The sequence below is a fragment of the Thamnophis sirtalis genome, unplaced genomic scaffold, assembly GCF_051295495.1.
Source record: "Thamnophis sirtalis isolate CommonGarterSnake01/CBP01778 unplaced genomic scaffold, rThaSir2_p1.2 scaffold_3, whole genome shotgun sequence".
Lineage (NCBI taxonomy): Eukaryota > Metazoa > Chordata > Lepidosauria > Squamata > Natricidae > Thamnophis > Thamnophis sirtalis.
In genome coordinates, this window is record NW_028261383.1 from 152,624,001 (window position 1) to 152,651,998 (window position 27,998).

General features: G+C 43.5%; 2 protein-coding genes across 6 annotated transcripts in view; one reads left to right on the forward strand and one right to left on the reverse strand.

The window, feature by feature from the left end:
* Nucleotides 1–1,189: 1,189 nt before the first annotated feature.
* Nucleotides 1,190–15,785, forward strand: TMBIM6 (transmembrane BAX inhibitor motif containing 6). The gene is made up of 10 exons (XM_014071396.2): nt 1,190–1,328; nt 8,942–9,042; nt 9,647–9,755; nt 10,616–10,736; nt 11,315–11,363; nt 11,637–11,734; nt 11,844–11,923; nt 12,528–12,628; nt 13,100–13,172; nt 14,307–15,785. The coding sequence occupies exons 2-10, from the start codon at nt 8,987–8,989 to the stop codon at nt 14,328–14,330; spliced, it is 711 nt and encodes a 236-aa protein (XP_013926871.1). The 5' UTR covers nt 1,190–1,328; nt 8,942–8,986; the 3' UTR covers nt 14,331–15,785.
* A 4,090-nt stretch (nt 15,786–19,875) lies between these two features.
* NCKAP5L (NCK associated protein 5 like) overlaps nt 19,876–27,998 on the reverse strand; it is a 58,134-nt gene continuing 50,011 nt past the window's right edge. For 4 of the 5 annotated variants that reach the window (XM_087710459.1, XM_087710462.1, XM_087710460.1 and 1 more), the window contains exons 9-13: nt 27,501–27,663; nt 27,319–27,397; nt 24,929–25,246; nt 24,074–24,213; nt 19,877–22,368 (exon numbers count right to left, since the gene is read on the reverse strand). In XM_087710459.1, the coding sequence (XP_087566585.1) occupies nt 22,132–22,368; nt 24,074–24,213; nt 24,929–25,246; nt 27,319–27,397; nt 27,501–27,663 (937 nt within the window). In that variant the 3' untranslated portion in view covers nt 19,877–22,131. Of the gene's footprint in view, nt 22,369–24,073; nt 24,214–24,928; nt 25,247–27,318; nt 27,398–27,500; nt 27,664–27,998 lie in introns of all 5 variants that reach the window. The other variant, XM_087710463.1, reaches the window with a different exon arrangement.

Consider the following 27,998-nt stretch of genomic DNA (forward strand, 5'->3'; position numbering starts at 1 on the left):
ATCCTCAACTTACGATCACAACTGAGCCCAAAATTGATGTTGCTAAGTGAGAAATTTGCTAAGTGAGTTTTGACCATTTTACAACTCTTCTCACCACAGTTGTTAAGCGAATCAATGCAGTTCTTAAATTAGTAACCCGGTTATTGAATAAATCTGGTTTCCCCTTTTGCTTGTCAAAAGGTGGCGAAAGGGGATCGCATAATTCTAGGACACTGCAACTGTCATAAACGTCAGTCACCTATCAAGCCTCCGAAAGTAAATCACACGATCCTAGGGATGCTTCAATGGTCATGTGAAAAATGGTCATAAGCAGAGGTGTTATTCAGCCGGTTCTCTCCAGTTCGGGCGAACCAGTAGCGGTGGCTGCAGAAGGTTCCGCCCACCCGTCCCAACGTAATGCAGAAGGTGGTGCCCATGCACAGCTGCGGCATGTGCAAGTGAAGCGAGTGTGCCCGCACTCACATTTGCGAATCGGTAGGGAAGGTAAATGAATCCCACCGCTGGTCATAAGTCACTTTTTTCAGTGCTGGTGTAACTTCGAATGGTCACTAAATGAACAGTTGCAAGTCAAAGACTATCTGATTTGTAGATTTTGTGTTCAAATCTTGAAAAGTCCATTGTCCGGCTGTGTGAGGATTTCTAGACAGACAGAAAAATTATTACAGTAATAGATTGCCTGGCAATGCACGTTGCCTGTAATGAGAGGCTTCTACCAGCAGGCTACGCTCCAGACTTGGATGCTTCAGGCAAAAAATAAACCACCTCCCGCACCCAGCAGCGTCCACTCCTTCTAATGGCGCTGCGTGGCAGCCAGCGCTCTGTATGTTGCACTCCTTCCGCTAGGGGTCGCGCGCCGCTTCTAGGGAAGGAGGGCATAGGAAGAAGAGGCAATAAAAGTCTCCAACCCGTCACTGGGCGCCGCCTACCAGCTCGATAACAAGAAACCAATAAACGTCGCGAACGTACGTACATCCATCTGTCTGTCCTTCTATACGTCTATGCGTGTGAGTGTGTGTGTGATGTGCGTGATGTGCTCCTTTCGTCCGGGATAAACCAATCGCAACTGCTTGGGCGCGGCCGCGGGACCAATAGCGAGGCGAAGGAGCCACCTCTCAACCAATGAAGACGTACGCAGAACTCTTCGGAGGGGGTTGGGGGAAAACACCAATGGGAATCCGGGGCGGGACCTTGAGGATGAAAGTACCAATGGCAGGTGGGGAGGGGATAAAAGAGGAGGGGCGGAGGCGTTCGAGGCCAGAGACACGTACGATTCGACTAGGACAGCCGTACTGTTGTAACCGCGACGGGACCCCTTTTTCTGCGGCGGGGTAAGAACACGGCCTCTTTCGGTTTCCGTTCTTATAGCAATCCTGTGACCATCCCCTCACACCCACCCGCCCTGCCTCCGAGGCGTCTTTTGTGGGGTTCCTCCGAAGGCGTCAACCGTGCCCCTCCCCCCTTTGGACTTTCCCCTTCTCCCAACGAGGGGGGGGGTGGCGGGAGAAGCGGGGTAAAGAAACGGGACCATCCCGGCCTGCTTCGGGCCGCCCGGCCATTATTAACGTTCCTGCGTTCTGAGCGATAACGTCATAGAGATCTCCTACCGCCTCCCCCTCCCCAATAGGGTCGGTGGGCGGGAGTTTCCTCGGTCTCGGGAAGGCAGCCGCCTTTGGCGATCAAATCCCGGCCTCCGGGGAAGAGGGGCGTGGGTGGGGTGTTTCTAAGGCCCTAGGGTCTACCCAGTGGCCGAGCAGGAGTTCCGTGTTGCCAAAACCCTCGGGGGGCTCGTGGCATGGGAGGCAGGGAGGGAGGCTGTGCTGAAGAGCTTGGCTGGCACCTAAAATGGTGTTATATCTGATGTGAGAAGAGAGAAAGACGCCGAATCTCGTCCTAAAAGGCGGATAAGACGACGGCGAAAGGCAATAAGGAGAACAACAATGCAACATAAAATAATATATAATATGAAATTATAATATAATATCGAATAAATAATATAATATATACTAATGCTGGATGTCCGGTTTCTGTGGCGTCGGTTTAAAAATAGGCGTCGTCTGGTTTCTTTCGGTTTTGCTGTCGCTATTCGGCTACGCGGGTTTTGTAGGTATTACCCCCCCCCTGCCGTGTCTAGTTAAAAGGAAGTATTTTTGGGGGGGGGGAGGCGTGGGCTTTTATTTTTTTGGCTATGTCTTCGAACGAGTGGAAAAGCTTTCATTAAAGAAGAATGGTCCTGCTGCCTATCCGAAAGTGTTTTTGCTGTTTTATTGCGTTGGCGATTTGCCTCGCTGCTGCTGCTTCTGCTGCTGTCGTGGGGGAAACGAAAAACAGGTTTTATGCGAATGTAGGCTTGTTTGGTAGGGGGAGGGTCCAAAAAGGGGAAGAGGAAGAAGCCCAGGTAAAGGGGTTTCTGGGTCTTCTTCAGGCATCCCAGATTTTCCTCGCGGGACTCTTAACTAGCAATGTTGCAGTCTGGATTTTTTGCTTCCACCAGAATGAGTTAAAATTAAAACTTCAGACTTCCTCCTTCAAGCAGAGAAAGCGGTAGGGTATATGCTCATTAATGAGTTGGAATAGTTTTGAAGGATTGGAGGTTTAGCCCAGAAAATAACGATCCTGAATATTTTTCGGTATAATTTTGGTTTTTCTTTCATGGAATAGAAGTTAAGCTGGAATTCTAAATATGGTGCTGTCTAGCAATGCTCCTCAACCTTGGAAGCAGGACATTAGTTCCCAGAATCCTTAGCGATGCCCTTTACTGACTGGGTAATTCTGGGTATGGAGACTCATACCTGATAGGTGTCCAAATTGAATAAGGTAGCTCTAGAGCAAATTCCTCCAACCTTTATTGTCCTTCATGTTTTTTTTAATAAGCATTGATTACATTAGTTGATGTCTTCTAGTTACAGATGTAAGATGTATTCAGAGAATATTTGGAGTGAGTTAGACCTTGTTGTTTGTACTGTGTTTTATTTGTGAAGGAAATGTTCTGAAACAAATGAATTCTGTAATGTGCACTAAAAGGGACAGGCAAACAAAGGAGAATCAATAGTAGGTTGGAAGATCCATGTCAGGTAGCTATAAACCACAATGTCTATTGGAAAATCTGAACAATATAGGCAGAAATAACCTTCCTATGTTTCTAATAGTTTATGTTGGACTCTGTTGTGAAAGGTACATTTGTGGACATTTTATTTGTTTTTCTGAGTAAATAAATTTATGCTGCTTTATGTGTAAATTGTTATAAAGTTTCAAGAGTAGCATTGGCATGTTTCTTGAATTTCAGTTATTTCATTAGTTGTCATCAAGTTGGATACTAAATTAAATGATCTTCCACACACTTTGGGAGAGTCAGATTTTAAAGCCTGTGCCTTGCATTCTGCTTTGGGACAGTATTTTCCAAAGAGAACCTGCTGTATGACCACTAGTCTGCATCAAGAAAAACTTAGTTGAATGATGTGAGATTTGTCTGATTTATAAGGAGGGCACAAACAACTGCTCAGCAGAGTTGGCTTTTGATGAGAAATTGAGTTTTTAAAGGTAAATAGTTTGCTACACAGGGGTTAAAAGTGTCAGAATGAACTTTTTACCTTTAGTGTTTCTCCCAGCAGAGCATGTGCAGGTAAACTGGCAAAACTATGGCCATGACCACACACTGAAGTTTCCTTTTTTTTGTATGTGTATATGGGAGATTGATAGATATCCTCAAAAAGGTTGGGGCTTCAGTCTTGGTGCTGTAACTGCCATTTGACTATTTTGACATTCCTCTACCCAACATACGTGTGACATTTGGTGTGAACCTTTTGGAGGTGGGACATAGGATCAGATGAGTTTTTCAGTTTTTCTTTGTAAGTTACTAGTCATAGGAGTTTCCTATGATACGTCTCCTAGCTAGTTCAACAGACTCCTGTGGCAACAAGATGACTTGCAGTACACGACTTCAAACCTAATTGGCTGGCTTTCTGATGTCATAGTGTTGGAGGAATGTACAAGGTCTCGGTTCATTGTGTTACATTTCTCTTTCTCCCTTGCAATTTGGTGCTGTGAGGATTGGGGGACAACCTACTCCCTGCTTCCATCCTCTTCTCCACTCTTTGATAGCTAGTAAGTTCCTGTTTGTGGATCATAATACTGGAATATGGAGGCGTTTGTAGAATTGTAATAGAAATTCAATCTGGCAGGTTGGGCATGCTGTGGGTTTCATTAGCCAAGGTAGGTACTAGGAGGTGTGTCTTCTCTGCTATAGTCCCTGTCCTTTGGAACATTCTCCCCTCAGGACTGAAGATTACTTCAACCCTATTGGCCTTTTCATGAGGCTTTGAAGATCTAGATTTGTGCCTAGGCTAGGGCCTCAAGACTGTAAAGAGTCCCATTTTCTAGTTATATTGATACCAAGGATGATTTTTTTTCTCAACTGCCATATATATTTAATTTGTATTGTATTGTCATTGTTTTACCTGTTTGTTTGATTGTTCACTGCCCAGAGTTACTTGCTTGAGATGGCAGCCATAGAAATTGAATAAATAAATATTAGCCCTTGGTAATTAAAGGTCATATGTGTGGCTAAGTATTTCTGGTCATTTATTTAAAAAAATGCTAGGGTTCCTCTCTCAAGAACAAACTGATCCTTAACTTAGATTACAGTGAATGCTGCCAAGCCTGTTTGCCATTCTCTAGTGGATTTCCTTTCCAGTTCTATACTAATTTATACTAATAAGTTGTCTCTTTGGATGTACGTGGCTAAGGAAGAATTTCAGAGTCAATATACTTGTTGAATGTGTTCTGCTCTGGACTTGAAGTGTAGGCTCTAATTGTTGCTTCACAGAACATTCTTGATCAAATTATGCTGCTAGATAATATGCACTTCATATTTGGGTGTACAGTGTTCAGTGATGGTATGAGTTCTATTTTACACATTCTAATCTGGTATTTTGTAGTATTGTTTATTAAGTATTGTCTTATAGTTTATTTTGGATTGCCCTTATCCAAGCAAGCTACCAACTACCTCATAAATATTAAGATAAAGGCATTTATCATCCAAAAGACATGCCTATGAGATTTTAAAGGCAAAAGAAAGATTGGGCAGGAGTAATGAGATCATGGTCACTGCTCAGAATATTTTAATAAGATTGCAGTTCTTCTGATTGTACTTACACAAATAGGAGGGAAGTTTTTGGATACTATTGGGATCTGCAAAAGCTAAATGTAAATATTAAGTAGAAGCCTTTCCATTCAATCAACAGTTAGCATTCTTTTGGGCAGGCATGCCACCATCCTTCTGTGTTCCTTCCCAATGGCAGGTTTTTTTTTTTCTCCCTTCAAATTCAATCATCCACAGTCTTACATCTTACCCAGGAAAATTAATCCAAAAATTATTGTACTTAGTCACCATTCTAAAACTGACAAAACTCTTTCTGTAGGCATGTTACATAGAACCTCATTTCTTTGCATCTAAGCAACCCTTGGAGAGTTTATAAAGCCATGGCCCGAAACTGTATGTAGCTGTGTACTCAAGCCTCTTTTTTTACTAAGGGCAAGACTCCTTTGAGGATAACCAACCTCTGTAATTTTTACAATGTTATCCTAATAATTTTCCCCTTGTGTCTTTTCCCAAATAATGGTACCTTCTCAGTAACCTAGTGTTTCCCAAAGTGTGGTACGTGTACCCCCAGGGGTACGGTAAGAGTTTGGTGGGGGTATGCGTTGCACCGGAGTTTGGTGGGGTTCACATGGGAATATCACAACAGGAGAAGATATCTTTAATGTTATGAATACATTTATGCAAGAGAACAAAATTGATTGGAATAGATGTGTTGGAATAAGCACAGATGGAGCAAAAAGTATGGTCGGAATTAATAAAGGACTCGTTGCAAGAATTCAAAATGTTGCTCCAAATGTCATATCCACACATTGTTGCATACACAGAGAGGCTTTGGCAACACGTAAGATGCCCGCTGATCTACAGAAAGTTCTGGATGAAAGCCTGAAAATCATTAACTACATTTTTTTATGTAGTTATGAGGGGTACTCAGCGTTACAAAAATTATAGAAGGGGTACACATATGTCAAAAGTTTGGGAAACACTGACCTAGTCTGTGATTCATAATTTTCACATTACTGGATCTGATGTTAATGCTGAAAGAAAAATACGTTAACGTAAAGGAGGTGTACATGGCCTTTCACTTTCTCAGATTTCTTTGTGATCTTCAAAATAGCTGAAGCCATCTTGTTTTTAAACGATGCAAATTAATTTTCATTATTTATATTGAAAGTTAATTTGCAAGATGGATGGGTTTTGCAGAATGGGGAAAAATTCAATTTAATTATAAGCATAATATATTCAATCAGAGATGGTCAGCACCTTGGGGAGCAGGACCAGAATTTTTTAAAACTCAGATGTAGATAACTAATACTACCATCTGTGATAAATGGAAGTAGAGACGTGCAGTATGTCTTTAGCTGAAAACAGCCATTTTGAATGTTGCAAGAGTGAAAAAAAAACTCAGCTGGTTTGAGTAGCATCACATTTGGAGTGGGGCATGCTGAACATATTTCTACCTTGAAAAGTTGCAACCTTCAATGGCCATTTTAATTGTTCCAAGCATGAATCAAAACACATGTGTTTTGAGAGTTTTATCTGTGGGTAAAATAAATAATATTCCATTTCAGGCACAGCCATAAATGGACTGCTCTCTGTGAATAAATGATCTAAAATGTAATGTAAAAATTCTTTCCTATATTCTCTGGCTAAGTGGGCTCAAAGAACACTAATGAAAACCATTAGTTACTCCTGCTGTGGCTAAAGCTGCTGGAAAAGTATAAGGCTTTTTGAAACATAAAGGATGCTTATTGAGAGCTGTGAGTCCCTTGGACTGCAAGATGATCAAACTGGTCAGTCTTAGAGCAGATCAACCCTGACTGCTTTTTAGAAGGCCAGATCCTGAAGATGAAACTCAAATACTTTGGCCACCTAATGGGAAGGAAGGACTCACTGGAGCCCAATGCTGGGAAAGATTGAAGGTAAAAGAAGAGGGGAACCACAGAGAATGGGGTGGCTGGATGGAGTCACCAAAGCAGTAGGTGTGAGCTTAAATGGACTCCAGAGGATGGTAGAGGACGGGAAGGCCTGGAGGAACATTGTTCATGGGGTCGCAATGGATCGGACATGACTTCACAACTAACAACAACATTAAGAGTAATCCTGAGCTTTACAGGTTCTTGTTTTTCTCCTTACTTTTCACATGTGTCAGTAGTGAGAAGTGCTCACTAATACTTTTTTCTGGAATAGTTTCAGCTTTATGCTCTGTTTTGCAGAGAGTCTCCTTCCCATTGCAGAAATCTGTATTTCAAAATGTTTCCCTAGTCTCGGATCTTATCCAACCTCTTCCTTGAATAGCTTTTGGCTTCCGGAAGAACTGGGTGCTAAGTGGAAAATGTTTCTTCCACTCTTGTGTGACCTATTTTGATGCCCTGATGTTGAGTCATGTTATCTAATACAAGCACCTAATACCCAAATTACACGCTGTGTAATTTTCAGGTTCAGCTTTCCAATTCAGGTTGTTCTTAAAGTGTGGCTTTTGATACCTCAAGACAGACTTCCTTTTTAGAGCTTTTCAATGTGATCCCCCCCCCTCCTCCCATGTGTGTTCCTCTGATAAATAAAGACCTTGTAAATGTAGAGAAATATAAGAAGATAGAAATGTGAGAGTAAGCTCTCTCAAGATTAAAGGCATTTCCTTAACACTAGTGCACCTTGCTAGCAAATACAAACCTACAATGCAAACTTCTTGCCAAGCCGGATCTTCCTGCCAATCAGAAAATACATAAGTATTTAGTCACTGGACTGGTTCTCCACATAACTACGGCCATTCTTTGCCATAAGGTTAGACCAACTAGTTAAGAATAACCTTTGTATGGAGGAGGGTAGAACTGCTTGTATTGTTGAGTAAAATGCTCATGCTGCTCCCCTGAGTAAGTAAAATACCTGTGCATGTTGTTACAGAACAGAACAGTGGGGTGGAATCCCACCTCCTAGAGAATAATAGCCCAACATATTGGCCTTGACTCTCAAGCTGGGAGGGCTGCCTTTCTCTAACTCCACCCCATCCTTTCCTGGGAAGATCATTAAGGAGGCTAATGTTCTTGCTTTCCAGCTGCTGAGTTGTGAAGCAAGGCTCCCAGGTGAACACAATTCCTCTAGGAGGCTTTAACTAGCCTTGCAAGAGCCTGCAATAATTGCACCATATACACCAAGCCAGTTTGGGTGCCTGCGGAGCGGTTGCAGTCTCTAGATTTTTCAGAGTAGGACAAAGAGGAAAAAGCTTGTGGGTTAAGTATTGGACGAGCTGGTGAGGCTGAAGGAGAAAGAATCACTTTTAGCAGCGGTGCTTCAGGAGTTTGTTTACTTAACCTGTGTCTTTTGGGTAAGGTTCGGATTGCATATCTTATACTGTAGCTGGAGATTGAATTGATGGAAACAGGAAACTACATGGAGAGAAAGATATAAATTAGTCTGTGTAGAGATGTGTTTTGTGTAGGAGTATGCAGATGAAGCAAATGTATTTTTCTTGGACTTGGAAAATCTGTTTTCTGCTTCAACATACCTTTAAGCTACTGCTTTAACTTCCCTGTTCTCTGATGTTGCTGTGTTTTTTTCCTTGGTAATGATTATTAATTGATTATTTGAAGTTCCTTTTATCCAGAGGGGGGGGAACCACAGGAATTCTGCAGAAGTGCTACCAAGAAAGATGTAAAGGGGGGGGAGGGTTGATGTCATTTTGAAATTGCCCTTATGGACTGAGGGTGCTGCTTAATGTGAATTGAACAAGCAGGTGGGAGGAGCTTGTCTATAAGAGGAAAAGTAGAGATTGAACACACCAATTCTAGGGGTAAAAATCTATTTAGTCTTCTCCCTTTAACATGGCCTTCCTTTCCCTTTCTGCAGATTGTGTGTTTTGACATAGAGAATTGCACCTCACCAACTAGTGCTATGGATGTTTTCAACAGGAACATAAATTTTGATGCCCTTTTCAAGTTCTCCCACATGTGAGTACCTGTTGCCTGCTTAAACGTATTCTGAGAGGATTCAGTTTCTTTCTTAGATGTTTTAAGAACAGAGATGTGAGGTTAGGTTGGCTTCATCGACCATGAAAGATGGTGAGAAGGCTGGCAGGACCTGGGTTTCTAATGCCAGACCACCTCAGTTTTTCTGCTTTTTTGAGAAAAGACCGTGGATTAAAATCGTCTTTGCTTTTCCAAAGAGGGCAGAGCTATTCAAAATGGCTCTTGATTTAAATGATATATTGTGCCATAGCCTGTTGCCAGAATGATGTGCTGTGCAAGTCAGAACTGCATATCCTTGTACATTCGCACTGCATTTCTCTACGACTAGACCCCTCAGGTGTTTCTAACTGTCCTTAAAACCTTCATATCTTTGGGAAATACTTGGTCCCCTCTGGAAGCAATATTTCAACGCTAGAGATTCTGAAGTAAGGGATTCTTAGTGATGGTGTCAAGAAAATGTAAGCAAGTTAGATAATGACTCTGTGTGGTTTGTAATATAGCTAGGAGCTGGCAAATGATCAGTTTGGGAATTGCTGTGCTTCTAAGTATTGTGTATTGGCTTAATTTTCTTCCTTTATCCCTATAGCTCTGCATCAACTCAGCAGCACCTGAAGAAGGTCTATGCCAGCTTTGCATTATGTATGTTCCTAGCAGCGGCTGGTGCTTATCTCAATGTGGTAACTCAGCTGGTGCAGGTAAGAATTCGAAGGCATTTCTCTGGGATGATATATAAGCTGAAGGTCATCTTGGTTATTGAAGACTAAAAGCCAGCAGGAAGACTGCAAAACGGTACATCTCAGCTAGTGGAAATAAGCAGGATTGTATCCGTTTGAGTGGTTCTCAGCTGGTGCTCCATGGCTAGATGGCATATTCAGTGAAATTCTAAGCCTTTAAAACTTTCCACACACCTATCCCAACAAAAAGTCTCTAAATAAATACATGTTCTCAGAGGTCTTTGTTTCTGTTTGAAAGAGCTTTTTGTTTCTATTGTGAAACTCAAGTGAGAGGTGGGACTATAGATACGCTGCTCAGAGTCCTGGCAGTGAAAAATTTTCCATTATCAGAATCACTTGTTAATGTTTACATTTAAACTAAGCCCTACAGTAGTTAATAAAGTTTAAATTTGGAGAACGGTGTTCTAGTTTCCATTTCAGGCTTGGAATATCTTTTTGCTAGACCTTTCTCTACATACCTGTGTAGGATACCTACATATCCTACTTGCAGAGTAGAATTGTTACAGATTTCACTGGTGCTTATAAAATTGCCATAACGGAAAGCTGATGAAAGTCTAGCTGTGTATTTAAAATATTTAAGATTGAATGCATTCATGATTAAATTTAAAAATTGAACAGTGACAGAATTTTCCCTTCAAATAGACCTGCTATGCAAAATACTGATTCCTTGTTTCCTTTCCAAATCTGCATGGGGGAAACTGTTCCGATGACCAGAATTTTCTTTAAAAGTGGGGGAGATGCAGCAAACGGGCTTAGGTTGAACTGGGTCTTTCTTCTGACCAGCCTGTGTTAATCTCTGTCCTTCCCACTTCGTTTTGCAGTTTGGACTGCTGACTGGCCTGGGAGCATTAGGCCTTATGATTTGGTTGATGGCCACACCCCACAGCCGAGAAACCGAAGGGAAACGTCTGGTTATCCTGGCAGCCTTTGCTTGCCTCACTGGTATGTGCAGGACTGGAGAAGCGAGAACTGAGGGGGGAGCAGCAGCAATTTAATACTCCACATATGCAAATGTGGAATTTCCATAAGCAAGAAAGACATTGTTAGCTGCTTCCTCTTGCTGGGGTAGTGGGAGCCATGCTGTGTAAGGGATGAAACGGTGCCATCAGGGCCATCGGAGGACCTGGCAGAATGGTAATGATTGAGGGTGGAAGCATTGGGAAACTTTACTTCATGCATGAATGCAGCTACCTAGTATCAGACTACAGCAGGATGGCTCTTGTGTAATCCTGTGTCTGAAAAAGAAGCCAAATGGTTTTCCAGCCAAAAGGAAGAAGGCAGCACTGAATGCTATAAAAAAAGGGGGTCCCTCCCTATCTGAAATGACACCGAGCATCTTGTCACTTTCTGAATGTTTTTGTGTGGCATTTTCCCCTCTCATGTCTTTTATGAAGGGAATGCCTGTGTAATCCATAACCTGTGTCTTTTAAATATGTACATGTAACGAATGGGAAAAGTATGTATGTGCATAAACGTGAGCAAGAAACTTGTCTCTGAGGCTACATTCCTTCCCTCTCCAGGAGTCAATCTGGGTCCTCTGCTGGAGATGTGCATTGCCATTAACCCCAGGTAAGGGGAAACTCACCAGTTTGCTCTATCCTTTGCCACTTTTCACTTTGAAAGTGAGAACCAGATATCCTGCCCAGTAGTAATGGTGGTGGCATACTTTGGGGTTGTTACTAAGCTCTTCCCGTTAAAGCATCTGGATCCTTTCAGAGACTTAAAAGTCAAACCCTTTGAATATTTCTAAAGCAAAGTCTGATCATTCATAGCTCTGAGTCCGTCCTTCCTTCCCTCCATCCCTTCCTTAGGCATTCATTCTTGTCCCTTCCCTCCCTACAGCATCATCCCAACTGCTTTCCTGGGCACAGCAGTGATCTTCAGCTGCTTCTCCCTGAGTGCTCTCTTTGCTAAGCGCCGTGCCTACTTGTATCTAGGGGGTAAGCAGCACCTGCAGCAGCAGCAACCACTGCTCACTTACATTCGAAGAGGCCGGGTTCATTTCGATTGGCCTTTTTTGCTCATTGTGATTCTGTTCCTTTTTTTCAGGCTTCCTTTTCTCTGGCCTGTTCTTGATGCTGCTGTTCTCCCTGGTCAACATTTTCCTGGGCTCAACTTGGCTCTTCACGGTGAGTGGCTGCTGTTTTCCTGGTCTTGTCAGCTTGAAAGTTGATAGCAGCCCAAGCCCCTATAGCAAAGCTGCCTTTTTGACTTGCAACTGGCCTACTGGGAACAGCCTGTTCAGATGCGCCCAGCTTCCCTTTTCTTTTAGCTTATTATTAGAAGGGCAAGATGTGTGTTGCATTAGAGTAACAGATTTGGGGATATATACAGATTGCAGTATTACATTCTGCAATTGTGGCTGCAGATGAGTACAATAATTATGCAGACATCTGATTATACAGACACCTCCGGCATTGGAAAGCAACCTTCTGTGAGCTTTAGCTATTCTGAGGTTTTTTTCCCCAGGTACTTTATTGGCTGCAGTGTTTAGGTACACAAAATAGTAACAAGAAAACTATTGTCAAAAACAAAAATGGAATTAATGCTGACATTGTGAATAATGAATTCATTGCCTGATGCCACATTCTGCTCTAATTCATGAAGAGATCTGGCTCTGTATATATTGAAGCCGGGAGCTGACACAGAATCACTTCGGGCTTCTCAGTAGGATGCACGGCCAGGCTGTGCCATTGGAGTGATTTTGTCTAATTGGCTTTCTTTTTCCTCCAGGCTAATCTCTACATTGGACTTATGGTTATGTGTGGCTTTGTGCTGTTTGACACTCAGCTCATCATTGAGAAGGCTGAGAATGGAGACAAGGACTACATCTGGTGAGTGTGTTGGTGACAAGCCTAGGGCTTGTGTAAGAGAGTTGGAGAAGAAGGAGCTGCCACATGCGATAAGGCTTTGCAAGTGAGGAGACACAGAAGAGCTTCTTCTCCATTGGGTTCAAAATTAAAGAGACTTCGCTTGGAGGGAAGCAGGGAGGTTAAAAGCTTTGTAGTGGAAAAAGCCAGAGTTAAATATGGAAGGAAGATTTCAAATGAACTCTGGCAGTAGAAGATGGTACACAAATAGTTAATTATAAATAAAGCAATAGAGAAGAGGGTCCGGCAAAGCCTCCCCTTTGTAATTTTAGGGCGCAGTTGTCAAATTCAATCCTCATGTGACATATTGTGGCAGTTTTTACCTTTCCAGAGCTGGGGTGGGTGTGACCTCTGTGACGCATCTGGCCCATAGCCAGTTTGACACCCCTGTTTTAGGGTATAACTTGATGTACAACACCTTTCTCTTTGTGCTAGGCACTGCGTGGATCTTTTCCTGGATTTTGTTAACATCTTCCGGGAGCTGATGGTCATCTTGGGCATGAATGAGGTAGGTCTGCATGCACAGGGATGTCTCTGATGCATAGCCATTAAGTGGCCAAGTGCATCATCTCCCATAAAGACAAGCAAGAATCCATGATTACAGAGTTCAAGCGCAGGGTGCTTCCATTGAGAGGCAGATGCTTTGGGAGAGAAACTTTCTTCTACTTGGCAAAAGCAGGTGGCTTCTTACCCTGACTTTTCTAAAGGAAAAGTCCTACCTCCTGCCTAGAATGATCCCGCTTCTTTTCGGCACATAATCTTTTTTTATTGCACATTAATAGGACCATTATGGTAAGTGTGTTTAGCTGGATCCTCCTCCCGTAGGCATATGTATCCAATATAAGCCCCCCCAAAAAATTACAAAAATGGGGAGGACTTTTTAAAAATTATATATATATAATAACATAAGATATAAAATTATTCAGAAAAAAAGTGACCCCGAATAAAAGATTGAAGAGTAAGTCATCAAAAATGAATCAAAGGAAAGCTTGGTCTATATGCATAATGAGCCATGCAGGAAGTGAAAAAGTAAAGAGATGAAGATTCATTAAGAGTAGGAAATGAAGATGGAGGAATAGGAAGGCTTGGTTTCGTGCAAAGTAGTGAGAGGGACAAGATGGAGATGGCACATTATCAATGTAAAATTAACCTCCCTTGACAGCTGGGCCATTCTGGAAACAGGCACTACCATTGACCATATGCATGTTTCAAAGTCCATCTTCCCAACTGAAGCCACAGCCTTGCCCCGTTCAGGCTTCATTGCTTGCTCATTCAGCAAGGAAGAACTATTCAGCAAATTGCACTTTCATACTATTTTCAGGATAGCACACTTATTTTATTTTTTTTGCAAGAATTAAGGGAGAGCGGGTGAGAACTTTTAAGTCTAGCTGTGATATAGATGAGCAAAAACCAGGTTTTTACAAAAGGTTCTCTAGTCATTAGGATGGCCTAAGTTCATCACATCTTTCATCCAAGTGATCACCAATTTCTCCAGGGAGGGGTTTGCAGAATTGGGTGTATATGGTTGCATCAGTATTCTAACCTAGAATAGAACAAATACCTATTTGACTGGCATGGGATCCCAATCCAGGTCATCATATCCAGGAGCTCAGAGCACTGACAGTGATTTTTTTTCTTTCAGAACAAGAAGAAAAAAGAAAAATAAAGTGAAACCAGATGCCTGAGTGGAGATTCCCGTTTCTTACCCCCCCCCCTTTGCCTCTTTCTTGCTTCCATCCAACTTGATCTTCATTAAAGGTGCCCCCTGTTCTTCTGTGTGAATGAGAAGCATCTGTGACATTTTCATACTTTGTGGAAATTGGATTTTTTTTCCCTTGGGGTTTTTTTTTTTTTGAGCCTCTTGAAAAAGCTAACTGGCTGATCCTAATGCTGGAGTCTGGCTTTGCCCCACTTCTACATAAACACATATCCCACTTCACTTTTCTGACTATCAGAGTTCATATCTGTATTATTGGTAATGACATGGCAGTTTTCACTGGGGGGTGTACCATTAGCCCCTTCCATTTTTCTATTCACCTCCGATCACATTCAAATTGCAGTGAGAGCAGAGCAGAGCAGGGGAGAACTTGCCTCTTGCTGGTGCCGGTGAGGCTCTGAAATTGTTTTGAAACATTTGCCTGATAATAAGGCCGACTTGTCTGCAGGGGTTTTAAAGAGATGAATGTTGCTCAAGTTCCTTCCTCTAGAATGGGTGGAGGGGAGAGAGATACAAAGCTATATAAAACTCTTAATTGCTGATTGAAAAACTCCTATTGGAGATCTGTGATCTGATCCATCGTGCTAACTCCTCCACCCTCATTTTGCCACTGGTTAGCAAAAACTAACTTGTGCAGGTGAGAAATTCTTGTCTGGCATTCATCTCAGTTTTTAGCAACTGCTGACAGGTTTTTGTTTGTTTGTGTGTTTTCGTCTTTAGATAGGTGTCAGTGTGGTAAGGTTTGGTCTGGTTTAATTGCATTCCTGATATTTAATTATTTGAGTTCGCTGAGGAAGAGGAGGATGAACCCAGCACTTTGAACTATTAATGGGACTGAGCAGCCTTGGTCAGCAAGATGTCAGGGTGACCTGTGGCTGCCTCTTCCCTTTTAACATTGGGAATGAATCCTACCGCAAATGGCTTGGAGGGTATTGTCTGAATATTGTATAATGGGAATGGTATTCCTACATCCTGGAGAAACTGGGATCAGTGTGCACTTGGTATTAAAAATGGCTCCCTCTACATGCCCATTAAGCTTTCCTTGCAGCTAACCAGATAATGTTTCTCCTGCTCTTCTTGGCATCTGAAGCCAGGCTCCAGTTTTGCTTGCTTGAGAAAACAATTTTTTTTTACTTCCTCCGTTCTTCATCCCTCCTTCCCCCTTGGAATAGTGCCAAGAACTAAACTGCAAGAATCTACTTCATAGAGACCTTGTCTAACAGGGTTTAATAGAATAAACTCTGTCGCTCTTTGGATGGCCAGCCCTGGTTGCATTCTTTAGCCGCCTACTGTGAAGAGACAGGGTTTTTGAACAAAAAAAACAACGGTGTTTTGATTCAAATAAAATTTACATTGTCTTGCTTTGTATGGGAAAAATATTAAAATAAAAATCCTCAAACTTTATCATGTATCGGTTTTACTTTCACCTGCAATCGGTAGTGAATTTTGTGTCCTCAGGAAAACTCTTCAACTTGTTTGAGTTCACACTGAGATTGTGTGTAGTTTTTGTGCTCAAATAGAACTGGGTCCCCAAGGGAGTTAATCATTTTAGATTCAGGTTGGCCTGTTGGCTACCTGGTGAAGGAGAATCTCTGGGATCCAGAACAAGTGGGCCCTCCCACGTTTGCCTGTATGCTTACTGTTTACTGCCAAGACCTGCAACTTCTTTCTCCGTACTTTATGACTGAATATCATTGCTACCTCAGGTCGGGGAGGCACAGGTTTGGAGATGGGGAATTTAGAAAGCAGCTGTCATGAAATCCATATAAACAATTTAAAAAAGCAATGGGGGTACCCTTTTATGGGCTGTTCTCATCTTGCAGAATACTTACAGCAGAGTTTGGCATTTTCACCATACCATTAATGGTGACGGGCAAAAGCTTGAGATTCCCAATGAAGACTTATGATATACTGTGGGATTCTCTTTCTGGTTCTTGAGGTTATAATTAGGCCACTGGTGGGAACTTTCTGATTTCAATGAGTAAACTTGGATCCAACTAATTGACCTATCTCTGTTGAGGCCTCTTGACTATAACTGCATCTCTTCAAATGGGTAGTGTAGAGGGAAAAGGAAATTGAGGGAGGGGAAAACACGTTTGAAAGCTGCTGTTACTAAAGCTTTATTCTTATTTTTTTGTCCACCCATCTCATTAAGAGGCAACTGAGCAGCTTTCAACATTTTATAATAAAAGCTGCTCTGGCCTACACGATTTTGGTTTCCTAATGCTGTCTACTGTGAAGTAGCTAGCTAGTAGCTACATCTCAGTAATGGAGACAAAGCATGCTATAGAAACCTGTGAGATAAAGCTAAGCACTGCGACCAAATCCAATATTGGGTCTGTCTCATTGGATGAGTAATTGCAGAACAAGATCCATGTGGTGAAGCATGTGGAAATAGGTCTTACAAATCTCATTTTTTCTGCACTAGAAAAACACTGATTATAGAAAAGGGAAACATTAAAGGACAAAAAAAAAAAAAAAACCAACCCCAACTGGAATTAGCAGGTCTATACTGGTACAGGTAGTCCTCTTAATCTCTGTTAAAGAGAGACATTTAAGAGTTTTGCCCATTTTACAAATTTTCTTGCCACAGTGAAGAGGACTCTGTTTTCCACATTGACTTTGCTTCTCAGAAGTCACAAAAGACCTTGGGACACAGCAACGGTCATAAGTATAAACCAGTTGCCAAGAATCTGAATTTCGATCACATGACCATGGGGATGCTGCAAAGGTCGTACCTGTGAAAAAGGTCACAAGTCCCTTTTTTCATTGTGTTGTAACTTTGAACAGTTGCTAAGTGAGCTATTGTAAGTTGAAGATTACCTGTATTGAAATTAGAAAAATGAATAATTATGGGTGTCAAGAAGGCTTTGTTTGCATCTTATGAGCCAGTTATTCCTTTGTGGCAATTTCCTGGTTTCCTGCCCCTCACACCAAGTGGAGGTGACGGAAGGAAGCAAGAAATGGATTCAGTTCCTTGGCAGACGCAATAGCCACCTCAGCTCCCAAGTCAGTGTGAATGGAGAACCATGATAGTTTCCCACCATCGCAGTCCTGTACCATCCCCGGAGTCCATTTAATCACCCGCCGATGCTTCAGTGACTCCACCCAGCCACCCCATTCTCTGTCGTTCTCTTCTTCTTTTGCCCTCAATCTTTTCCAGCCTTAGGCTCTTCTCCAGTGAATCCTTCCTTCTCATTAGGTGGCCAAAGTATTTGAGTTTTATCTTCGGGATCTGGCCTTCTAAAGCGTTGCCAGGGTTGATCTCTAGAACTGACTGGTTTGATTGCCTTGCAGTCCAAGGGACTAGCAGGAGTCTTCTCCAGCACCAGAGTTCAAAGGCCTCAATTCATTGGCCCTCAGCCATTTTTATGGTCCAACCTTCAAAGCCATACATTGCAACTGGGAAAAGCATAGCTTTGACTGTATGCACTTTTGTTGGCAGGGTGATGTCTCTGCTTTTTAGTAAGCTGTCTAGCTTTGCCATCGCTTTCCTCCCCAAGAGCAAGCATCTTTTAATTTCTTGGCTGCATTCTCTATCTACGGTGATCTTGGAGCCCAGGAAAATAAAATCTGTCACTACCTCCATTTCTTCCCCATCTATTTGCCAGGAATTGAGAGGGCCAGATGCCATCATCTTAGTTTTCTTAACGTTGCATTTCAAGCCAACCTTTGCACTCTCTTCACCTGCATCAAGAGGCTCTTTAGTTCCTCTTCACTTTCTGCCCCTAGAGTGGTATCATCTGCATATCTGAAGTTGTTGATATCTCTCCCGGCAATCTTAATTCCAACTTTTGATTCATCTAGCCCCACCTTTCTCATGATGTGCTAACCCAACCCAAATCCTTCCACCTACTATGACAGGCAAGGCAGGGAGAGGCTTGCCTGAGGTTGCCCTGACCACAGTGCTACCCACTTATATTTGTGCGTAGTTCTCAAATGAGCTTACTAATTGTATTGTTCCCTCTCGGGCACAGAAAGCAGAGGCCTGGTGCTGTTTTCTGCAGGGGTAGCTATCCACAAGGAGTTGAACTCCTTCCTTACCTTGCCCTTCATCTTTTCAAGGCTAAATATACTCCGTTCTTTCAATTGTTTGTTGTAGGATGTGATGGCTAGAAACCGCTCTCCAGGTTGTTTTCCAATTCCCGCCCCTTTGCGTGTTAATAATGAAAAAATGTCTAGCAAAATTAAATATTTTAGAGGCTTTCAGCACCCCAAGAACCTACCAAGAATGAGCCAGGCAGTCAAATCAGAGGTGATGTAATAGAGGACAAGAGTGCAGGTCTCCCTCCCAATTTTCCCCTCAAGAGTCCTGCTCTGCTCAAACCTCACTGCTATTAACTCTGTTGCTGAAATGGTCTCCAAAGGAAACCAACCTGCTTGCAACCTTGGTCACCAAGCTGGCATTTACTGGATGGTGATGCAAGGGCTGTGCAATGCAACAATGCTATTCACACTTTAGAGCACTAGGCGGTGTCAAGGATCTGCGGAAAGCCAGAGCCACGGAAGCAAGGGAGGGGAGGGGGGAGGCCTTTGGCCACTCCGACAATAATGCCATTAAGCCAAGCTTCTTTTTGATGCCTTCACTGGAAGCTTTAAGCTTTTGTAGGACTCCTGTTGAGCCCCTGGATGGAAGCCAAGCTTTCTTCTATTCCCCTTCCAGTGAAATCTGCCTTCTGCAAACTTAAGCTAATTACAAAACTCTGATCTAGGTCAAATGTCAACATCTCTGCAATTAGCCTAGGTCCGTAGGAAGCCGGTGGCTCAAGTACTTTAAACAGGCAGGTTGCCTATTTCTATCCATGCCCATGAACTACACAGAACATCATACTGTAAGAGTAAAACATACAACCTACCTAGAAAAGATTCTGGATTCAATTCCTAGCATTTCCAATTATGCCAAAAAAACCTTGTTTTCAGAAACCTGGGAGATCCCCAGCTAATCTAGTAATGGGGTGAAGCCTGAATACAAGATAGATTCCAGTTTCCCTCCTGTTGGGAAAATCCTAGTTCCTTGTCTTAAGGCGTAACTGTTCCATTTCTGATTTCGATTCAATCATCACTGAAAGCATGCACTGAGGATTGTAAGGAAAGTTAAGCTCACACTGTGTAAATATGACTGTGACTAAAGCTAACATTTTGAGTGGATACTATTTCCTTGAATTACATACCTAGACATGGAATCGGACGGTGGTTAATGCAAATGGATTCTCCCTGCCTCCCCGCCCCCCCATGGCCAAAAACTATTTCCAATGTTGCCGATTGATACTGCAGCATTGGGAAGATAAATGTATGGCCTTTTTGACTCAATGAATTGAACAGCTGATATCATTTGCAGACTTTGTATGGACAAGCCCAATGTAATATGGAACCCATTTATACAAAACACAGGTGGAAAAGAATGAGTTATATAAGATATATTAGAAATTAGTATCTATGTATTTGAATCACATTCACGTTAGGTAAGTATATATAAAATTGCACTTGTTACCTGTAAATAACAGTTGACTGCCAATCAGAAAGGTCGGCAGTTCGGAGGTTCAAATCCCTAGTACCGTGTAATGGAGTGAGCTCCCATTACTTGTCCCAGCTTCTGTCAACCTAGAAGTTCGAAAGCATGTAAAAAATGCAAGTAGAGAAATAGGAACCATCTGGTGGGAACGTAACAGCGTTCTGTGCGCCTTTGGTGTTTAGTCATACTGGCCACATGACCACAGAGATTACTTCGAACAGCGCTGGCTCTTTGGCTTTGAAATGGAAATGAGCACCGCCCCCTAGAGTCAGGAATAACTAGCACATATGTGCAAGGAGTGCAAAGCCAGCTACAGGCCATGATACAGTCCCAGTGGAACAAGGCCCTCCGATTCTTCGCCACCAGCGGCACTTTCCTCCAACCTTCGCCCAAAGCCCCGCACCAGGAGGCTGAAGCAAGCCCCAAGGTGAAATTTCTCCCCCCCCCCAATCTGCACAAAAAGACCCCGAAGGGGGAAGGCTCTCTGCAGCAACACAAATGTTCATTGCACGTATCCGTCCCAGGGGCCGTAGTTTGATGACCCATGATTTAGTGCAATATAAAAAATGCAAAAAAAAATTCTGCAGACCACCAAAAAAATTTCACGGACCATCAGTTGGTGAGCGCTGGTTTAAAGCAGCCCATTTTCCTTGGCTTTCACAGCTGTCCCACACAACTGGCATGTAATCCTAGGAAAAGATGCATTTGGCTTCATGCGTTCTCCAAGCGGTGCCATGCGTGCACCATCACATGTTGCTCTTCAGATCTGCTCAGGTCTATCATAAATCATGAGTAGCCTCTGCAAATTCATTCCAAACGCCCAAGTATTTCAGGCACACATTCCTCTTTTTTTTTTAAACCCCTTTATTTTTAGGAGATTCAAGACAACAGACAGCCTCATTTCACAATAACTTATATAAATAAAAAAGGAGCCAAAGACATCTTAATATTTTAAAATATATCGAAGTAAAAAAAAAAAAAGACAACAAAAAGAAAGACTCATCAGGAGAGGGGGGAGGCCTGTGCACAGCAAAATAGCACCATCTAGGGAACCAACACAGCTCCCCATAGAAACAAGGATGGGGGAGAAAGCAGCTGAGCTGCACAGAAACCAGATCAGCAACATTAATAACTTAAATGTTTCTTAATTAAAAAAAAAAGTTACACAGAAAGGGGGCAAGGAGTGAAGACCCAAACTATCTAACCCAGACATACAGTAGCTCTGAGGTTCTTGTTCCTTCAACTGGATTTGGGAACAAGGAAGGAAAGGAGGGACCATTTGATGAAATACAATGAGAGAAAAGCGAACCTACTCACAATTATGATGCTTGTCAAGAGGGGCTCTTCTCGTCAAAGCATCCACACCCCCTAGACATCAGTTTGGTACCCCCAGCCCACCCCCAGGCAGCCACATGCTTGAATGAAAGAAATGGATGGAAGGCCCACTTCACTCCTCTTTCCCGATGGACGGGAGTCCTGGTTTTGGCAAAATCTCACATGCTTTTTTTTTTTTGTCAAGAGGTGGAAGGAAGGGCTTCGGTAATTTGCTAAGGCAAGCACTGCACTGCCACTGAGGTAAAATAGGGCAGTTTGGATAGATACAAGGATGGGAGAAAAAAATCTTCCCCTGGCAAGGGCATCATAATTAGCACACCCCTCCCAGCCTGCAAAAGGGAGGTCACGGCAAGAGAGTGTTTTGCTGGTGCAAACTGTGAATTGGAATCACTTACCCTTCAAGGGAATATACTCTCTGCTTAGGGCATCCGGGAACCCACAACAATCCTCTCTTATATTTTTCCTCCACAGCGAGTCCACCTAGTTGAATAATGGACCAACAAGACCAATTGGACTCCCTCCCATCCGCAGTGCTTTCACCAACGGGGATACCTACTTAAATGTGCAAAACCACACAACCCCAAAGTTGATCAATGCCATTCAACCGGATGGAGATGCCCGCAACCACTTTCCATCCTGCCCACCTTCTCTTCCCTTTCTGTCTCTTTTTTTTAATAGGCAAGTCAGGTGGCGCCCTGCTGAAGAAGTCCCATCTCCCTGCTTAAGAATGGACAGGGAGCTGGTGTGGAAGACACGTTATGTTCTGGTGCAGGCCATGATTTGGTTTAGAAGAATCGAGCAGGATCCTGTGGGCAAGAGCTGGGCCCTGAAAGCACCAGGCAGGAGCATGTGGCAGTGTGTCAACCCAGGAAGTCAATGCCCTCATTCTTCCTCAAGATGCTCTCAGCCCTGACTGCCACAGGAGGACAAGCTGTCATAGAGAGAGTCACTGAGGGACTCCGAGTTCTCCAGGCCCGGCTGGCCCTCTGGACCCATATCCCTGGAACAGGCTTCTGTGCTGCCCTCTTCACCCATGTCAGAAGCACTGGGGGTTCGGCTGCTGCTGGTGCTGAAAGCCGGGGAGGCCTGAGGTCCTTCTGAGGATGCCCGTCTTCTCTCGACTACATTGCAAGCCGAGCCCTACAGAAGCAAAAAGATAGAACTCTACTCAATAGAAGATAGCCGGGGAGACTGACCACCCTGGTTTTGATTTTGCTCTATTTCTGTTTTACAGCTATTGAGAGCCACGTGAGGTGTGGCCAAGAGGGCAAGGATGAGCTCCACAACTGCGTTTTGTATTTTCAACACAATTGGGGGGGGGGAGGGAATTACAGTATTTTTCAGAGTATAAGATGCATCGGAGTATAAGGTGCACCAAGATTTTGAAGAGGCAAATTAAAAAAAAAAGTTTTTGCACTCTGCAAGCCTCCCCAAAATGACCTGTTTTTCGCAAAAACAGACTAGTTTTTTTTCTCCAAAAAGGGGGCATGACCTTTAGGAGGCTTGTAGAGTGTTCCTGGGGGGGGGGGGTGCCCCCACAAATGAGCAAAAATGGCCCATTTTTTGGTCAAAAAAAGGGCATGTATAGACTTTAGGAGGCTTATAGAGTGCTCCTGGGGATGGGGGGGGGAGAGAATTGAGCAAAAAATGGCCCGTTTTTCGCTCATTTTTGCCGTCTCCAGCCCCCAGGAGCACTCTGGAAGTCTCCTAAAGCCTACGCAAGGCCATTTTGGTGAAGGGGCAGGGTTTCGGGAGGCAAAGAAATGCTGTATTCAGTGTATAAGATGCACCCAGTATTTCAGCCTCTTTATTTAAGGGAAAGGGGTGCATCATATACTCTGAAAAATACGGTAGTTCCTTTTTTTTTCCATTTACCTCATTTAACAATCACTCTTTCAGCAATCATTTGAACTTGGGACAGTTGGTGAACGTGTGGTACTTAACGACCAGTCTTCAAAGCTTTGGCCGGCTCAGTGCCCTCACAGTCACACAGTGGTGATCTAGTTGCTCAGCAACCGGCCCAGATTTCCAACTATTGCGGTGTCCCATGACCCCATGATCACAATTTGCGACCTTCCCCATTGGCTTCCCACAAGCAAAGTCAATGGAAAGGCCAGCAGGAAGTCCAAAAGTGGTGATCACTTGAGGTCCTTGTTTAACAACCTGCGGTGATTCACTGAACAATGCTAACCGGGAACTAGCAGCAAGGACACATGACGCTGCACATGATGATTGCAGCTTTTAGCCACGGAAAAAATCTCATTCCAATTACCGAAGTTAATTGAGGAACCTCTCCATCTCTTCAGTTCCTGGAAAACCTAGAAACTAACACAGCAGCCAAAACAGTCTAATTGTTTACGTATTGTATTGCGATTAGGTTGTTATCCCACATTTTTATATAGAACCCATGGTTGGTAACATACTTAACATTCATTTATGGATTTCGTATTTGCATGTTAAAGAGCCTCGTCTCATCGTGAACTTGCTCCTTCTTCTGCCCTAAAAGCTGAAAGCGGAGCCATTGCTTTGGGACAAAGAGGAAGGAGACGCCGTTGATAACTGCTCCCTATAGCATCACCTACTGCGTGATTTTGCAAAGATGTCTAGCATGACTAGAACCACTCAGGAAAACAAAGCTGTCTGTGAGTTACTTAACAACAAATCTGTCAGTGCTGGTTACTATCTTCATGCTCCCTTGTGGATAACATCAAAAGCTACTACAGTGATTCTTAGCTTCACAAGCCCTTGGTAAACCAACTGCTGTCTGAAATATCTCTGTTTTGCAGTGTGACATCTGTCTGCCTGCTGCCTCCCCCCCCCCCCCAAACTCATCCCTGACCCCTACCATTGCAGAGCCATGGAACTCTTCCAGCCTGTCAGAAGAGCAGAGAAAGGGATCCATGCCCGCTGATGCTTTGGCATTAGGGAAAGTCCAGTTCTTGCCATGTTGGATACGCCGGGGATTGCTGGCTTCACTGCAGAGATCTGTGTAGGAAAAATCAGGAAGTCATTACCAGTGAGCTGAGACCAACTGCTTTGAGACAACACAACAGAAACACTGCGAGTCTGGATCAGACTGGGTGAACGCTTTGCATCTTTTAAATGCTGAATGAATTATATTTTAAAATAATAGGTTTACATTTTATGATATTTGATCCGCCTCAGGAATAGGATTCCAAATGACATTGTACATTCCAGCTGAAATGACCTGCACAAATTGGTGACAAATATTCAGAAAGTAGGGTGAACATCCTGGTTTTTCTATTAGTTAAGGACAGAACGACTTAAGAGTCTTCCTTCTGGTTTTTTCATACTTCAGTATCTTAGAAATACACAAATCAACATCTAGCTGATTCTTTTCATTGCATAGGACTGTCTGGTCTTTTAAGTTCCATTCCTAGAAAATTGGGTCGCAGAAGAAAAGCTATGGATCCATCTAAATCAGAATTGTAACCTGCGTCCCTTTGACCAGCTTATAGTCCTTCTAACCCTAACCCTGAAACTACTTGGCTAACAATTTAAGCCAAAAGATCCCCTTTAAAAATTGGAGAACAATATAATGAAATCGGTTGAGCGCCACTGGTAAAGGCACACTAGCAAAACGTCTGCTTGTGGAGTGTGTGTGTACATATATACGGGTTTCAGAAAAAGAGGACAATACGTAGCTTCTTTGGTTAGATCTCTTTCAAATGGTACGAACCTTGCAGGCAGCCTCTGCGATCATGGCGGCTGAGGGCCGGCTCTGCACTGGTTAAGATGCCATGGAAAGCTGGCATGCTTTGGTGCTTGCTAGGCCCCATCAGGTCCTCTGCGCTTGGCACCTCCCTTTCCAGCGTTCGGGCTTTGCGGGGCACTCTGGTGACAGGTGGGGGACCTCTAGGTGGGAGAGGTCCTGCTGGTGGAGGATCCAACCGAGGTCTCAGTTTCGGGACACTCTTGCAGGGCATCCCACTGCAGTAGTCAGGAGGGGGGAATGTGCCAATGCCACTGTCCAGAGTCCGTGTCAAGGAGCTACACACTGCGGACATAAACCAGAAACTACAGGTAGTCCTTGAGTTACGACCACAATTGAGCCCAAAATTTATGTGGTTCAAGTGAAACGTTTAAGCGAGTTTGCCCCATTTTACGATTTTTCTTGCAGGGTTGTTAAGTGAATCATTGCATTTTGCTAAGTTCATAACATGACTGTTAAGTGAATCTGGATTTCCCATTGCTTTTTGCTTGTCAGAAGGTCGCAAAAGCTGATCACGTGACCCCGGTACACTGCAGTTTGCCAAGCACCTGAATTTTGATCATGTGACCATGGGGATGCTACAACTGTCGTAAGTGTAAAAAACGGTCAGAAGTCACTTTTTTCCCCAGTGCCATTGTAACTTTGAAGAGTCACTAAATGAACTGTTGTAAGTCGAGGACTACCTGCATGAAGAGATGAAGCCAAAGTCTACACCTCCTCCAGAAATCCATCTCCCTGACCTACTCAGCAGTATATATTGGGGGCCTTTATATGAGTGAATGGGTAGCATGCAACTGTCCAAATATTTAGCTCCAGGTTTCATGGTCAATGGCCAGAGATGATAAGAGTTGGAATTTATGTTTAGAAAGCCAAACTTTTGCTTTCATGAAAATACACCTGCCTGGAGAGAAAAAAACCTCCTAGAATTCTTATTTATTTTCTTCAAACCAGTCCCCTTAGAGCAGTGGTTCTGAACCTGTGAGTCGAGACCCCTTTGGGGGTCGAACGACCTTTTCACAGGGGTCACCTAAGACCATCAGAAAACACATATTTTCGATGGTCTTAGGAACAAGACACCAATTTTATGGTTGGAGGTTACCACAACATGAGGAACTATATTAAAGGGTTGCGGCATTGGGAAGGTTGAGAACCACTGCCTTAGAGCAAAAGTCCCAACCTGTCCAGTTCCAGACCAGCAATGGGGGAGGCCGGGGGGGGGGAGGGGGGGAAGAAAAGGGGATGGATTTTCATGTGAGCCTGCCGCTTGTGTGGCCAGGGGTTGGGGATCTCTGCCTTAGCGGAAAAGCAAAGCAGAAGACAGAGATGTAATTCAACGGCCAGCCATCTTTTAAGACACAAGGCATTGGCCATGTGATTTTCCCACAATAAAAAATAAACATTTTAAAAATTAAGAAGTTTTTAAAAAATTCTAAATAGTGAAGGAGCTCCCTCCTGCTCCCAGAGATATGGAAAGTTTTTGATTTTTTTTAAAAAAAATAGATTTCAGCAGCCCACCATGTAGGTGAGTTTGCAGGTGGTAGAATTGTGGGCAAAAGTTGCTGATCCTCCATCACAACATGTTAATTATTGTGTCCTCATTGCCTTGTCTAATGTTCAGCAGTGCATACGTCCCCACCTACTTTCTTCTGTCCTCTTTCCACAATTGGGAAGAAAATCCAGGAAAGGGGATTTCCAACATTATTTACACAAAAACCTGATTTCCTTCCACATCTATGCTCTGTGAGGAATGGGATGTCAGCAAGCATTACCTAAATTATTGTGCTTTTTAAATCCAATGTCTAACGTTCTGTCAACATCTAAATGACTCCCAGGATTCTCTGGTATCATTGGTATTGATCACGCTGATGGGAGAATTATGGGAAAGTTCCCATAATTCTCCATCAGTGTGATCAATACCGATGAGTATTCTATAGTTCTGAATTACAGTTCTGTAATTCAGTTCAAAGGATATGAAGTGGCAGAGACTGCATTACATAGGGGGAAAAAAATTCTCACCCCCCTTTTTAATCATCTCATAATTGGAACAAAGCCACCAGACCCCGCTACAGATAGGATATGCATTTCCTTTCTAGGAAACAATTCTCTGTGGTAGTAATTTCCTGTGTAAACATGGGAGTACAATTCATGGAAGCTTGTGTGGAATCATGGGAATATCCTTGACAGGACTTCATTCTCCTTGTGGAAGAAATAAACCTGGTGGTGTTGCTTTTTTTTAAAACTGCATTTCAACAGTACAGGCCCCCAAAAGATTAGCCCATCCTATGCTAGCTGCTAAGTTGAAATAACAGCTCTTTTGCCAGCTCCAGCCTATCCCTTCCGCTTTCCTTGGAGCTCACCGGCAAAGTGCTGGGAGGTCACCAGTTCAGCCAAGCTGTCGTCAGATGGCAGATCCTCCCGCAAGGCAGCTTCGTGAAGCTACAAGGGAGACAAAGGAGATGAGGATGAGTCCTCTGGCAGCTGAGGCATGGATGAGGGGCTTCAGGTTGCTTCCCCCACCACCCTTCACCCGAGAGCTCACCTTATCTGGAGCCTCCGGACAGGCATGGAGGTGCCCAACAATGCCATTGCGTGGCGGCCGGATAAGGCGGGGGTCTTTGGCATCACGCAGGCCTCTTTGCAGGCCCTGTAGCTCATTCTTCTGCTCCAGATGAGTCTCACACGGGGCCTCTTTCCCATCCACCCTGCAAGAGCAGTGGAGGTCAGTACCCCGAAGCTCCTCCTTCTTTCAATCCTTTAGCCCGTTTTGCAAGATCTGTAGGGTCTCCACGCAGAAAAGAGACGTGGGACCCTCTCTAAGTACTGTCGCAAGAGCAGGAGAATGGATGTCCTTCACACTGTCTTCAACTACAACTTCCATAAGCCCCGCCCTCTGCCCTTGCTAGCTTGGATTGATGAGAAGTAAAATTGCAAAACATCTAAAAGCAGGGGTGTCAACCTCGATTTCATTGAGGGCTGCATCGGATTTGTATTTGACCTTGGGGAGGGAGGGTGTGGCCCGGAGACATTGCAAGCTCTT

Excerpts from the sequence above, each read along its gene's own strand:
- TMBIM6 (XM_014071396.2), top strand. The coding sequence starts at position 8,987 with ATGGATGTTTTCAACAGGAACATAAATTTTGATGCCCTTTTCAAGTTC. Across the intron at positions 11,735-11,843 it reads TGCCTACTTGTATCTAGGGG|GCTTCCTTTTCTCTGGCCTG; the intron begins GTAAGCAGCACC and ends CCTTTTTTTCAG. Across the intron at positions 11,924-12,527 it reads GCTCAACTTGGCTCTTCACG|GCTAATCTCTACATTGGACT; the intron begins GTGAGTGGCTGC and ends TTTTTCCTCCAG.